At 40.5% G+C, this 14,446-nt stretch overlaps 1 protein-coding gene across 1 annotated transcript in view; it reads right to left on the reverse strand.

Moving 5' to 3' along the window:
• The window catches only part of Cacna2d3 (calcium channel, voltage-dependent, alpha 2/delta subunit 3), a 935,068-nt gene that overhangs the window by 169,528 nt on the left and 751,094 nt on the right, over nucleotides 1–14,446 (reverse strand). Inside the window, exons 24-27 of the mRNA XM_013030732.1 lie at nucleotides 14,011–14,104; nucleotides 11,099–11,194; nucleotides 8,850–8,971; nucleotides 5,208–5,288 (exon numbers count right to left, since the gene is read on the reverse strand). Coding sequence (XP_012886186.1) covers nucleotides 5,208–5,288; nucleotides 8,850–8,971; nucleotides 11,099–11,194; nucleotides 14,011–14,104 — 393 coding nt within the window. The remainder of the gene's footprint in view (nucleotides 1–5,207; nucleotides 5,289–8,849; nucleotides 8,972–11,098; nucleotides 11,195–14,010; nucleotides 14,105–14,446) is intronic.

The raw sequence follows: 14,446 nt of genomic DNA on the forward strand, positions 1-14,446 counted from the left end.
GTATTTTCTCAGCAGTGAATTCTGTCAGCTTTGTAACTACATATACAAATAACAATGAAGGTAATCTTCCTTGAATCATTTATCCTGATGGTATTTCTCACCCTCTACTATGTAGTAGCCATTGTACTTGGCACTGACAATAGGAAAGATAATTGGAGAGCCCTTGCCCTAGAGAGTTTACACTTATTTAAGAAATCAAAATGGAATCTTGCTAAGAGTGAGTTTAGATCTTGATATGTAAAGATGTACATTTTAAGGCAAATAATTCAGAAATCATTATGTATTACTTTAAAAATTGCTTAACAAAAGTTGAGATTGGCTATTCTGTATTTGTCATAGAAAATCTACAAGATGAGTAGGGTAGCCAGAGGAGAGGTCAAGAGGATGAAGAAGCTACCCACATGGTCACAACTTCTACCCTAGCTCAAACCTCCCCTCCCCTGAGTGCATTTCTGAACCTTTTCTAGGTCATTATTACTAGCATGGTGAAAGCCTGGAAGGCTACAGGGCTTACAGTCTCTCATTAAGAGTAGAGAATTACTACCATGATCTAGGTAATTTATGGAACTCAGGTCAATATTAAGTAAGATCAGTTTGTATGCATTCCATTCAATTTATAAAACCTTTACAGAGATCAATCTACCACTATCCAAATACCCCCATTGGGCTATGCCTTGAGGGTCAAAGATTAAAAAGAACAAACCTCTAGGACCTTTCAAATAACCATATAATTGTTTAGTTCACTAACTCTTATATAGACATGGCTTTTACTTAGCTGCTATTTTATAGCCCTATGGGGGGAGGGGTATCAGTTACAGAGCCTGGTTATTATTCATTGATAGCTACAGTGCCCAGCAAAAGCAGGAGCTCAGGGGATATTTACAGAATAAGTGAACAAATTAATAAAGTGAACTGAAGATAAAAATTGCCTATCCCTAATATTTTTATATATCTTTATATCCAAGTATTTTCCTATTTGTTCTTTCATTTTATCCTCAAATTCACACAGAGTAACTAACTCAAAGAAGCTACTATTTTGCATGGACTTGTAAAGACAAGATCACACATTTAGTAACAGAGCAAATGGAAAATTCATGTGCCCTACACAGTCTAAGGTTTCAACAATAATAGAAAAATGGATTAGTGGCCTAACACCTATGGAAAGTTCCAGGGCTCTGAAGATACTGAGTTGACCAAAAGAAAGGCCCTGCTACTTCTTTCTCTGCAGTAGGAAATCAATTAACAAAATAGAGCACACTATTGACAGCTGGAGAGTTGGCAAAGTCCTCAAGGGGAGGACAGTAAGCAATATCATAGGCTGAGAAGATGGATGGGACTTGTTCATACACCGAGGCTGACTCACAAATGAAATCCTGCCCAGTTTGACTAGCCTTTCTTCAAAGGTGTCACTGAGAGATGAGCATCTAAATGCTTTTGTTTCAAAAAGAAAACAAGGGAAAAAAAGAGAAGGAAGGAGGGAAAGAAGGGAGGAAACACGGAAGGAAGGAAGGGAGGAAACATGGAAGGAAGGAAGGAAGGAAGGAAGGAAGGAAGGAAGGAAGGAAGGAAGGAAGGAAGGAAGGAAGGTAGGGCTGAGCTCTCTTTGTATTCCAAACAGGCATATATAGCAATGAACATGTAGATAATGGCTCAAGCCGGGAGCTGGGCAGGTCTTTCAAAGGAGTCCTTCAGAATTATTTGCAAAATTGAACAGTTTTTCTTTCAGATAAATTTCAACTGAACACAATAATTGAATTGAAAACTCCAAATTCCTGCCCATGGGCTCTCTCCCATCTGCTGTTTTAGGGGAATGCTGTGGGAGAAACCTGTTCTCATATTCATCTTCATCTGCCAAACAAACTTTTCCCCAATCAAAATGGTTCTTTCAGTTATAGAATGGTAAATATTGTATGTTCAATTTGAGGGAAGTACACAGAGGAATGTTAGAACCTGATCACACAGGGACATGAGGTTGGGTAAAAGTCAGTGAAGCACAGGGACCAGAGAGGCTGCCCTTCTTTGGGAGCCAGTAAAGTCCTCTTAAGGTCACTTTGTCATTGGAGCTGTGTCCATGGCAGCCTTCAAGATCAAAACCATACAATACTGTTTTATCTCACGGCTCTCAAACAATTGGGAAAAGAAGGTTAATAATCACTAACTTTAAAAGGTTCAAAATCAATACATTTTCCTAAGAATGGCCAAGACATATCAAAAAATGCTCAACCTCTCTAGCCATAAAGGAAATGCAAGTGGGGGGGCGGGGGGATGGGATGGAAAGGGGAAACAAAGGAGGAGGCTACAATGCTTGATAAGAAATGTACTCATTATCTTGCCCATGTAATTGTAACCCCTCTGTACAGTATTTTCACAAAAAAATAACTGCATTAAAAAAAAGAAATGCAAATCAAAACAACATTGAGATTCCACCTCACCCCAGTTAGAATGGCTATAATCAAGAACTCTAACAACAACTACATTGTTGGTGGGAGTGTAAACTTGTTCAACCACTTTGGAAAGCAGTATGGAGGTTCCTCAAAAGACTCCATATAGAGCTCCCCTATGACCCAGCAATCCCACTTTTGTGCATTTACCCAAATGATCAGAAACAAGACCATACTAAAGCTACCAGCACAACTATGTTTATTGCAGCATTATTTACTATAGCTAAGATGTGGAACTAACCCAGATGCCCCTCAGTAGATGAATGGATCAAGGAAATGTGACATATATATATATATATATATATGAATTCTATGCCTCCATCAGAAAGAATGGCATCGCCCCATTTGATAGGAAATGGAAAGACTTGGAAAAATTATATTAAGTGAAGTAAGCCAGGCCCAAAGAAACATAGGTCGCATGGTTTCCCTTATTTGCAATAACTAGTATATATCTGGGACAAGCAGAAAAGGTGAAAAGCTATGCACATATGACCAGATAAGATGATGTTAAGCAAAATGAACCCCATGATAGGGACACAAGTGGTTTTTTTCTTTCTTGCTATTGTTTCTAATATTTATAATGTACCATGTAATTTTTTGTTTCTTTATATGTTCCTCCCCCGCCCCCCCCCCGCATAACCCCTGTTTTTACTGATTTGATGTTGGTGCCCTGCATCTTGTATATACACTTCTCAAGTTGGGGAAGGGAAGGGAAAAAACAAATAGGGATACATGTTGACCCATTGTAACAATGAGATGCACAAGACACTATGTTGAAAAATGAACTTAACAACTTGGAAGGTGAGGAGTTGGGGAGGTGGGAGGGAGGGATGGTAAGGGAAAAACAAAGGAGGAGGTAACAATGCTTGATAAGAAATGTACTCATTACCTTGCTCATATAACTGTAACCCCTCTGTACAGTATTTTTATAATAAAAAATGAATAAAAAGAACTATAAAATAAATAAATATACTTTCCCAGATGACCTTGCCTCTTGGCCTTGCTCTCTAATTATCTTCTAAACACGGGGACCAATTGACACACAGTTAGAAGCAACAAGTAGAAGGATGCCTCTCCAACCCGCTCAAGGTGAGCCAACTCTGTCTCGTGACCTGCCTGTGGTTTCTGGCCAGCTATGTAATTCAATAACAGAACATCAGGTCATTTTTAAGATACATGTTCTCCATTAGCCTGGATACACAGTTCCCTGGCTAAGTTCACATTTCATTCAAGCTCAGCCAAATAGGTATTTATTTTAAAAAGAAGGCATTTAGTAATACTGGAAAATAGTTTGTAAACTTGCACAGAGGTAGTCAGAGTAAGCATAAGTGACTTTAGGATATAGTCAGAGCATCCTTGATAATCCCGGAATAAGAAACCAACAGAAAGAGTCTTAAAGAGAAATGATGAACCACATACACAGCTATGGCCCAACCACGTCTTTGACAACTGTTGCTTATGTCTCCAGCCCCTGGGAGATAACATGACTCCAGAAGTAGCTGGCCAGGACAGCCTGGAGGTAAGCAAGTCTGACTTTCTTTAAGCAAAAATAAATCTCACTGAGTTAAATGATCCTGTCTCCTTTCCTCAAGGAACATGAGGCATTAAGTGACAAAATTAGAAGACAGCAGTCGTGAATCCTCTGAGCCCATATCTCCTGCCTGATTAATGATAGGTCTGCCTAGTTCAAGATAAGCTTCAGGTCAGATACATAAGACTGTCTTCCTTGTCATGTCCAATAACCAAAGAAAAACCAGGGTGACTATCCCCAGATCTTTCAATCCCTATTAATATAATCATGATGCACAAACTAAGTCAGAAAGAGAGTGGAGGAAAAAGCAGTATTTCCAAGCCAAAAAACAACCACTTCAAACAGGTCTGCTTCTCTGTTCCATTCAAACTCCTTTCCACAAGTTATCATGATATGCAAAGACACAGGTGATGATGTTCTAAGTCATGCTAGAGAACAACTTAATGAGGGAGGCTACCCGGAAACAAATGACTCCCTTAGGTGAACCTAGCCTGTATCTGGAGAGTGCTTGGAGTGTACCATTCATCCATCAACCAGTGAATCCAAAAATTATATATCAGAAAGAGTCCATGTGCCAGACGTGCTCTTAGGCTTTGTTTTTGTCAACAGCTGTCCTCAAAGGAGGGCTTGTGACAGTTTTCAGCCCTGTAGGCCAAAAACCACTAATGAAACTCTCCAGCCAGCAACAGACGTCTGCTGACACTCATAGGAGATGAGAGAAATAGGAAAAGCCAGAAACAGAGATATTTTCCCCCCTCACAATTCAAACTCATTTGCAAAATGTTTTGGCTTTTCCCTGTTTACAAATCCAGCACCTGCAGACACATCTCACTCTAATTCAGGAGGGAGAAGTCTTGGTCTCTCAGAGAAGGGCATATTTCAGCTAATTTGTGCTTACAACAAACCCACAAAGTCCTTATGTGTCCATTGTCAGCCTAATGATACAGACATTGAAGATCTGGTGTTTATTTCAATGAACTTTACCTAATGTCACTCTTTAGTGCATATTTCAACTATCTCCTATAGGCTCCAAGTTGAACAGAAACCCTGGAAAAAAATTATGTCAAACATAACCATTCTTCACGGGTTTGGTTTGGAGGAGGCAACACCAAGATGAGAAAGAAGCTCCTTTGAAACTGGCTGTTAGGAGAATAAACATGGTGCATAGAAGCAATTGTCTGGCTAGGTGAACAGAGACCCTGCTCGAGTTCTACTCACTGAGATCCATTGTTTACCTGCCACCACGGGAGACTTCCGTTCATCCAGGAGTTGGATGGAGGTACTTGCTGTCACCACATTGCTTTTGTTGACTGTTCCTATAAAAAGAGAAACCACCACAACAAAAATGGAGATGCATATAGTCTACACCTAGAAATAGTAATCATGTTGGCCCACAGCCAACAATTCTGCAAATTGATCTGGAGTTCCATTCCCCAAGTCCAGAGTGTTCTGGGCTAGGGACATTCTGCCTACTCTATCGGGCCCATATTAGTGCTAGAAGCAATGTGCCACCTTCTAGTCACTAGAATGGAGCAATGTCCAGTTCTTCACGGTAAAATCTTTGACCCCCAAGGGGGGAACACAGGCTAATTGTAATGGTTACTATGTGAGTGGTGCTACAGATAGCACCTCTCTAAACATAGTCACAGAGAGCTACATGAAAGAGAATTCTGAAATTAATACAATAAATTGGTAACTGTGATTCTGATTCATAAGGTTAATCTTAATTGATCTATTATGGTCTAATTTCAAACCTAGCTTTCCTGAGCAAAACCATTTTAAACACAGAGAGAGCTGGAATGAAATCTTTATTCCAAATTCTTTTTAATGCAGTGACATTATAGTATTAGTGTCAAAAGTTTTCCTATTATTCACAATGGTTACAACACTAATGAGTTAAAACATGCTGAGCACAAATTCGGAAGGCCCACAGTTAATAATCGTTAGCCCAGTGACTACATCAGGAAAAAAATAAAAAACCCTCCAAGAATGTGAGTTGAATGGAATCCAATTGAATTGTAAAGCAGAGAAGGCAAACCTGAGTTAGAATATAATTATAGACAAAGTAATTGGGAATTTTCTCACTGACCAAGCAATAATAAAACCTTCTTTTCAAAGGTAGGTATTCACAGGGTCATAAGCAAATATACACAACCATGTTGGCTAATGTATGGTATACACAGAGGAGGAGTGCAATGATCCTTTGAACAACTGACTTGAAGTTTAAAAGATGAATATCAGGAAGCTGAAATATGTATTAGGGGAGGGCTGAAGGGAGATAAAGGCAGACAAATGAAGAGAGGAAGGGTGGACAAATGCAGTCAGAAAATTCAATGGACATATGTGAAAATGGACTGAGGTAACTTGAAGATATGAGTAGGGTTGGAAGAGACTGGGGAAAATGATAAAGGGGTAGAATTGATCAAGACGCATTGTACTTCTAAACTGATTTATTGAATGATAATTCCTTTCTACAATTACTTAAAGATTATAAAAATATAATTTAAAAAAGATGTATTGTTCTTATAAACTGACATGTTAAATTGAAACCCTTTTGTACAATTACTTAAATAAAAACCATATAAATAAAAAGTAAAAATACAAAAGAAATTAAAAGCAAAACAAAACATAGATATGCAACATAAAGGAGAGAGAGCATTTACCACAATGACTTGCATGACTTGTAATTAGTGACTTTAAAGATTTTCCTTGAATGTCTAGGAGCCATGAAACACTCGAAGATGGTTACATTATCATAACTTTAATATAAATAAGGTAAGTTTCTTTGATGACACAATTAAATTAAGAGTTTCATGAAAATTTCATTTCTCCAAAATAAATATGACAAAAATTTTAATGAATCAGAATTTCAAAGAAACATAGGTCCCATGATTTCCCTTATTTGCAATAACTAGTATATTTTTGAGTCAAGCAGAAAAGGTCAGATAAGTTGATGTTAGGGGAATGAACCCCAAGATAAGTATTCAAATGTTTTTTTTTCCTTTCATGCAATTGTTTCTATCATATTTGTAAGATTATTTCTATCTTGCTTTGTATGTCCCTCCCCCACAGTATAACCCCTGCTTTCACTGTATTTGATGTTGGTATAATTTGTGGAGGGGAAGGGAAAAAAAAAAAACAAATCATTTAACTAAGGATACAGGTGGACCCATTGCAACAATGAGATGTACAAGTCGTTATGTCGAAAAACGAACTTAACAACTTTGGTGGGGGGTGGGGGGGGGGGGAGGATCAGGTAAGGGGAGGGGAGGATGGGAAGGGGAAACAAGGAGGAGGCAACAATGCTTGATAAGAAATGTACTCTTATCTTGCCCATGTAATTGTAACTCCTCTGTATGGGTATTCTCACAATAAAAAAAAAAGAAAGAAAGAAAATAGAAAAGCCGAAAAAAAAGAATTTCTTTTGCGCAGACATAATTTTTTTTTTAAGGAAAAACAGTGGATGACAAGGCAAACAACATATGCAAGTGAATATGTGAAGCATTTGGGAGTTATTCTATGTAGCCTGGTCAAAAGCAACTCTATCACAGAATGATTTCAGTACAGAGTCAGAGGGACAACAAGCTAAATTCTACTTTTTTCTTTATAGCATTGTGACAAACAAAAGATGAGATAGAAAATTATGTTATTGTTCATAAGTTTGCAGTATAAAAACGTTCACTGTGTCTTAGTTGTTATCTCCAGCTATAGTGTGATGCAGATGAACATTTAAAAAGGATCCAGACTGGGTAAAAAGCACACTTGGGTGAGAGCATCTTTATCCAGGGGCCTATCAGCAAATTGATCACACTCAAAAGACTCAATCTGGAAAGGAACTCAGTAGATGATCTAGTCACAACTTGCACCCCACAAGAGAATTTTATCACTTTCACTTGAATACGTCCATTAATGAGAGATTATTTTCCTAATAAGCCCATTCCACTAACTCTTGTCAATATGGCTTTTACAAGTTTCTGAAACATTTTCATTCATGGAAATGAGAAAAGATGAAGAGAGTATGAAGTTGACACTAGGCATTGGACAGCTTCCATTAGGGATAAATTAGGAAGGCATTTAGGAGATTAACATAAAGAGCCCTATTACAAAATTCCATTACACATCAAACTTTTCAGAGTTTATAGAATTAGTTTTCATTCACATCTGAAGTTTCTAATGCCCAATAGAGAGCTTCACACAGAATAAGCATCAAAAAATGCCAACTGTGGGAGACAGCCACAGAAAACTGCAAAGCATTTCCAATGTGATTTGCTTCTAATACTAGTTGGAATAAGATAGCACTCAGATCTTCTTTAATGGAGGAGATGACTATTTCATGACATCATAACATCTACAGAATGTAAAAATCATCAGCCACATAGCTTTCATTGGTTGCTCTGCAGCCCTCAGTCAAGAAAACAGATTGTGCACTAAAAGCTCTGGCCTTCTGCACAACAGTTTAGATCAGATAGGGATCTAAGGACCTTTGAAGTGATGAAAGTGACTGAAGGTTCTGGCAAACTGTCTAAACTTTCTCTTACATAGGGCCAAACAGCATTAAAAACAAATCAACTGAGAAGATTGCATTCAAATTCCACAGGGTTGCAAAATACTGGCCCTGCTTCCTAAAACACCCTCTGCATAATTTGGTAAAGTAAGATTTTATTTATGCGGATGGAATGGGTCACCAGTTTGGAGCTCTCAGTATTCAGCACTGGCTCTGGAGAATTTGGCTCCTCTTGGCATTTGCCTGTGCTGCCCCCTTCCCCTCTCCCCCGTACCCCCCACCCCCACCCCATTCCCCTGCTTCCCTACTCTGCATAATGCCCAGGTCAGTAGGATCAAATAGAGACAGTCTTGTCTCCCAGAAGGATACCCACCTGTGCTGAAAGGGATTGAGTAGACGAAGCTCCCCGGGATCTGCTCAGCAGCTCTTCGGTACCAGAGAGGGAAATGGTCTGCATTAAAAATGTTTTCTTTGTCTCCAGCTTTGAGGAAGTCCCTGAAAATGGATACGAAGAGCACTGTATTGATCAAGGTCAAAGTGGACACAGCACAGGTAACAATCTTTGTCAGGATAAAAGTAGGGATGGCTTTTAGAAACCCAACTTGTCTTTTTCAGCATTGGAGGGACCTGAGTCAACATTGAACATCCAATGCTACTCCAAAACATGTTGGGAAAGCTCTGGCAGCCAGATTCTGAGGAGAAAAACGATCTGTCCCAGTCCAGTGTACCTAGTCACATAATTGGACCAAGCATAAATGTAGCAAAGCAGGCCATGAAAAAGTGCCTCCGTATGAACCAGTTAATATGAGTTCCTAGGAGACAGATGACTTATTCATCTACCCGTCAGTCAACGAGCACATGCTATGGATTGAAGCAATGCTATAGAGATAGAACCCAGTTGTAGGTATTTTTCCTCACATAGTGTTCCTGTCTTAATTTTTTGATCTTCACATCAACCAAAGGATATGGCGATCTTGGAGAGGACATATAAATGTACATCCTAGCAGCCCATGTGTAGTCCTGTTATTTTCTAAACTCATAACAATTAATGCAGGTATTAGACTCAAGAAAGCCACGTTGTGTTGCTGTTGTTGTTTGCCTGTTCTTATTTACTTGTTACCTCAGCATTAGCAACAACCTTCCCCTTGAGCATGGGAAGATCTATTCTTTGTCTGCTTTCACTCTCCCCATCCTCACAAGAGAAGGCACCCTGCAACTCAGTACGCCTAGTCCTTCCTATGACCTTGCCCTCTGGAGAAAGGCTTGCTTGGGAGTAAAATGCGAAAGCGGGCCTTAAAAAATCAAGTCACAACAATAGTGAATTTCATTCAGAACAAATGTGAGATACTGAGAAAAAAACAAAAGGAATTGAGAATGCAAAGGCAGTGTCTAAAATCAGTTTAAAAATCTATCCATCTGCCTTTTACCAGACTTGGTTTGGGGAGGTTCCTGTGTTAGTGTCAGGGCCTCATCTAACAGGCCAGCAGCCCTGCTAAACCAGGACTTGCAGGGTAGGTAGCACCTCCTCTTTGGACATTCCCCTAGAATAACCCTTCTCCAATCGGCACCCAGCCTGTGTATTCGTTCTTCACCCCTGATATCCTCAAGTCAGGAAATGTGATCTTTCCTGATAAACTTCAAACGCACACCCTCAGTTGCAAATACAAATTTTGAAATCTCAGACTCCATATGTGTTGGGCCTAATAATGCCTCTGCGTCAAGGGGAGAGAAGGGAGAAAATTTATTAATGGGCTTAGAAAATACTCATGCAGGGCTGGGAAGGTGGCTCCGTGGTAGAGTGTTTGCCTCACATGCGTGAGGCCCTGGGTTCGATTCCTCAGCACCACATAAGCAGAAAAAGCCGGAAGTGGCGCTGTGGCTCAAGTGGTAGAGGCACTAGCCTTGAGCTGAAGAGCTCAGGGACAGTGCCCAGGCCCAGAGTTCAGCCCCCATAACTGACAGAAAAAAAAATACTCATGCTATGAACAGCTCTGGTGATACATTCATCTGCTGAGTAAAGGGCCTGTGGCTCCTTGAAGACCCAAAGCTGAACAGTGCTGGAATGAGCAGTCAGGTACTGGACTCAGTTACTCTTAGCCCCTGTTGCTCAGGGATCATCGTCAACTTCTCTACCTCCAGACAGCTCACCTCTATGATTAAGGTTCTGCAGTCCCTCCAGCTAAGCACAGAGGCACAGCGGTTTATTAAAATGTAAACAAACAAATAAACAGCAATTCTGAGACCTAGGCAGGAGTTCCTGGGCACAGCTGCAGAACAGCTGAAAGCTCAGAGCCCTGTGTTGGGAGCCCAGAGCTTCCTCCCTCTGGCTGCCCCCACCCCAACAGCCTCATCATCTCCCAGGCCCTGAAATGACTCACCAGGCTGGAGAGGCCTCCAGGATGGTGGACAGAAGCCAACAAGTGTGAGTAACAAAGGGTTGTGAAAGGGCCAGCGGGCAGGTGAGTGCATGTGTTGGGGCCCCCATGGTAGAAGAGAGGAAAAAATTCTCAGCAGGTCTAGGGTGGCCTGAATTTTGTTTCTGCCAGTGGTGAAATAAGCATCCCTTTGGATTTTCCATGTTAGGAGCTCACTGGGCCCCTAAAGAGGAGCCCTTGTACTTACTGGTTGGTGAGCTGCTCAGCCCCAACAAACAGATTGATTCTTGAAAGACCCGTGCGAGTACCGAGGAAAGCGACCTCTACGCCCTTGTCAGAATTCCTGAAATAGAACAGCAGACAACAGAGAGATGCTGCTAGACAGTAAGCAGATAATGGCTTTTGCATTTCAAGGCTTACAGAATGTTTTACAAAACAGTAGCTTTGAAGCCTGAACTTTAAAAGAACTTGTAAAATGACACGCATACATACACGTGCATACGCAACACTCAAACATAACACAAAGGTGCACATGTAACATTCATGCACGCATGCATGCACATGTACACCAAGCTCAGCAAGCAACCTCCCTCTTCTCTGGGACAATAACCCCATGGTGATACTTGGAGGAAAACATGAAGAACATCTTGCCAACAAAAGCAGCATGAGAAAACTTTACTTCCAATAAACGCATTTTATCTCAATGATCTGGGTGCAGATTCAGAGACAGCAGGCTGAGGATGAAGAACTTTGAGAAAAGATAGAAGTCCATTGGGATAACTTTATTTCTCATTTCCACCATGTGTGCTCTAGGTTTTGATACTGTAGTCACTGCAGTGAGCAGCAAATCCTCTAAATCAAGTCTACAGCACCCCACAGCCTGGAGTTCTGTACAGCTGGAACAGGATCTGACTTCCACACAGTTGTCGGGGGACCAACATATAAATACTACCAAAACACCGGCTTTATTCTCACCTGATCTAAAGAATAACACCTTCAAGCAACCCTGTAGGGTGCCAAGTATAGGAACTCTTAAGGATATCCTTCACAAGGAAAACTGCTTTAAAAACTTACTAATATAATGTTGTTTTAATTTTCAAAGCAATTCTATATTTGATCATGTTCTTTAGGAGATGTTTCTCTTGTGCAAAGAACAAATGAGTTTTTCTACAAACACAATTTTATCTTACACTGAAGTATGAAGAGAATGCCCAATTTTGTGCTTACTTCTCTGTCCTAGATATTAATAGCAATTTGATCCGAAGCACTATCCATGTCATCTTCGAAATAAGATGGTTTGGTTATTGGCCTTTGGCAGTACTCATGGTGGTCAAGACAACCTTTAAGTATGTGAAGGGTGACTACAAACCAGCAGGATACATTTGCCTCTGCTCGTATCCTACACCAAATTGGAAAGCTCAATGTCCGATCAGTTACAGATGTGGACTACAAAGCAAGCTACCATTTTAAAAATCTCAAGTATGTGTTAGAAATGAATCAGCAATCTTGCTTAAGACTTTGAGTTTCATGAGAGACTAAAAGAAGTATGTTAACATTCATGAGAGAAAGAAATCCTAGGATAGGCTTTGATGATCCCCAGTCTCCCAGGGGGAAAGATCCATGTAGGTAAGCAGGGCTTCCAAAAGTATAATGAACATGCAGTCTCTCTTTGGAGCTCCAGACCATGATAAACTGCCTGCATGAGGTCCACTGTCTACTGTCCACTGGGCAAACCTCCAGTCATCTTAGGCTTCAGTCTCTATCAGGGACTGTGGCCATGGCCAGTCCCAACCCTGCTTTTCTCTGTGTCTCCTATTCTACCATTTTCCCTGGTGCTTGGTATGCAAGTGTGAGCATGAACCTGACAGTTCAGTCTCTCTGTCCTTACACCACAAGCTCATCAACAGGTCCTGGGATCTTACTGTCAAAGCAGGGCACATGTGAACCTCTTGGTCCAAATGGAAAAATCCCTTGCAATGCTCTAGAAGCCTCCACTGCCATTTTTACCCCATTATACTCTGTTCTTCATACAGAAGTTAGAGATTTTTTTTTAAAGCAAATGTGATTACATTCCTTCTTATTTCACGAATTCTTCTTGTCAGTTTCAGTTTTCTAAGTACAAAATGTAGACTCTAACTTGTCTCCCAAGGTCCAGAGCCACCTGGCATCTCTTTGCAGCTTCATCTTCTGACATTATTTAGCCTAACTGCAACCTTTCAGGTAAGTTCACAGTTTTTAATGTCAATGTGAGCTTTCTCCACTCAGCATTTTTGCATGTCCTATTCCATCTTCCTAGGATAGATGCCAACATTAGGTGGTATAATAGTTTGCTGTTAACTTTTCCTTCAAAGTAATTATCAAACATTTTAATAATACAGTACACTGTGTACCACAGGGACTGGATAGCAAGTCCTCTGTCAGTTTGTGCTAACTCTATTTCACCAAAACTCAGTTCAGTGTACATCACAGGTGAATGAGTGAGTGAATGAATGAATGAACACACAGAAGAAAGAACATCAGAACAAAATGATTCATCAACAAGATAGAAAAGAAGATAAAACAAATAATGAAATAGTAGAGAGAACTAAATATTGTACCACTGGAAGGAATAAAGTGAAAATGATTTTCCTATTTTTAAAAGCCTACTCACAGCAATAGTAAAATTAGCTAAAGTAGTTCTCATTCTAGTCTCTGATATCAGCTACCACCGACTTCCCCCTCTTATCCTCCACTTAAGAAATAAAAGCACAAGACTGTATCTGACACGCCTGAAATAGATACCTCACATCTGGGTTCTACTCACAACTTCACCTGGCTCCATCCCAAGTTCTCTCCAGTCTGTAAGGTTGAGGGAGCAGTGGCAAGACAGGAAACGAAATGTTGCTTCCGCCTCCCTCCCTCTCTTGGAAGTGTCACTCTACCTCCACTTACCAAATTTCATGTAATGTTAAAACTCAAGCAAATTACATGTCAAGCCCAAGAGCCTGCCATCCAAGCCCGCACCACTAATCTGCTCTAGCTCTTGTGGTTTGGAGCTTAGGGGAAAATTAAAGAACTTTAACACCAGGCTCCTAAAACAGTTTAGTTCTTTAAACCATAACCATATTTTGGAGCCTTAGTGAGGAAATGGACATGAAGGGGACACGTGCAATCACTTACTCAGATTTGTTGAGGGCTAGGCTGGTCCAATATGCTTCAATGGGGGCACTCACCACAGCATCAAAAAGGACTTCTTGGATCAATTCTTTGTCACCTGTTGGGAAGGATAGAAGACAAGCTACTTTGGCCTGCCCCCAAAAAGGAGCTTGAGAGGCACGCCCCGGGCTTAGTTTGCAGTATCTGCGGGATACTTTCTCATACTGTGTGTTGCTTTATGAGTTAACCTCCCACCAGCCAAAAATATAAAACAGTCTGACATCTGATATGCCGGTAATGCCAGGGCCCTAAAGCATTTGGACTAGACAGAAGTAAATGGAGAGGCTTAGGCATCTCACACTTTGCTTTCCTGCTGTCTCTCTCCATCTCATAGCTCATGCCACGGACTAGTATGCTGACTCCCAGAGCTAGAGAGTGGAAGCCAATACTATGTCAGAAT

The sequence above is a fragment of the Dipodomys ordii genome, unplaced genomic scaffold (assembly GCF_000151885.1).
Source record: "Dipodomys ordii isolate 6190 unplaced genomic scaffold, Dord_2.0 Scaffold132, whole genome shotgun sequence".
NCBI classification, from domain to species: Eukaryota; Metazoa; Chordata; class Mammalia; order Rodentia; family Heteromyidae; genus Dipodomys; species Dipodomys ordii.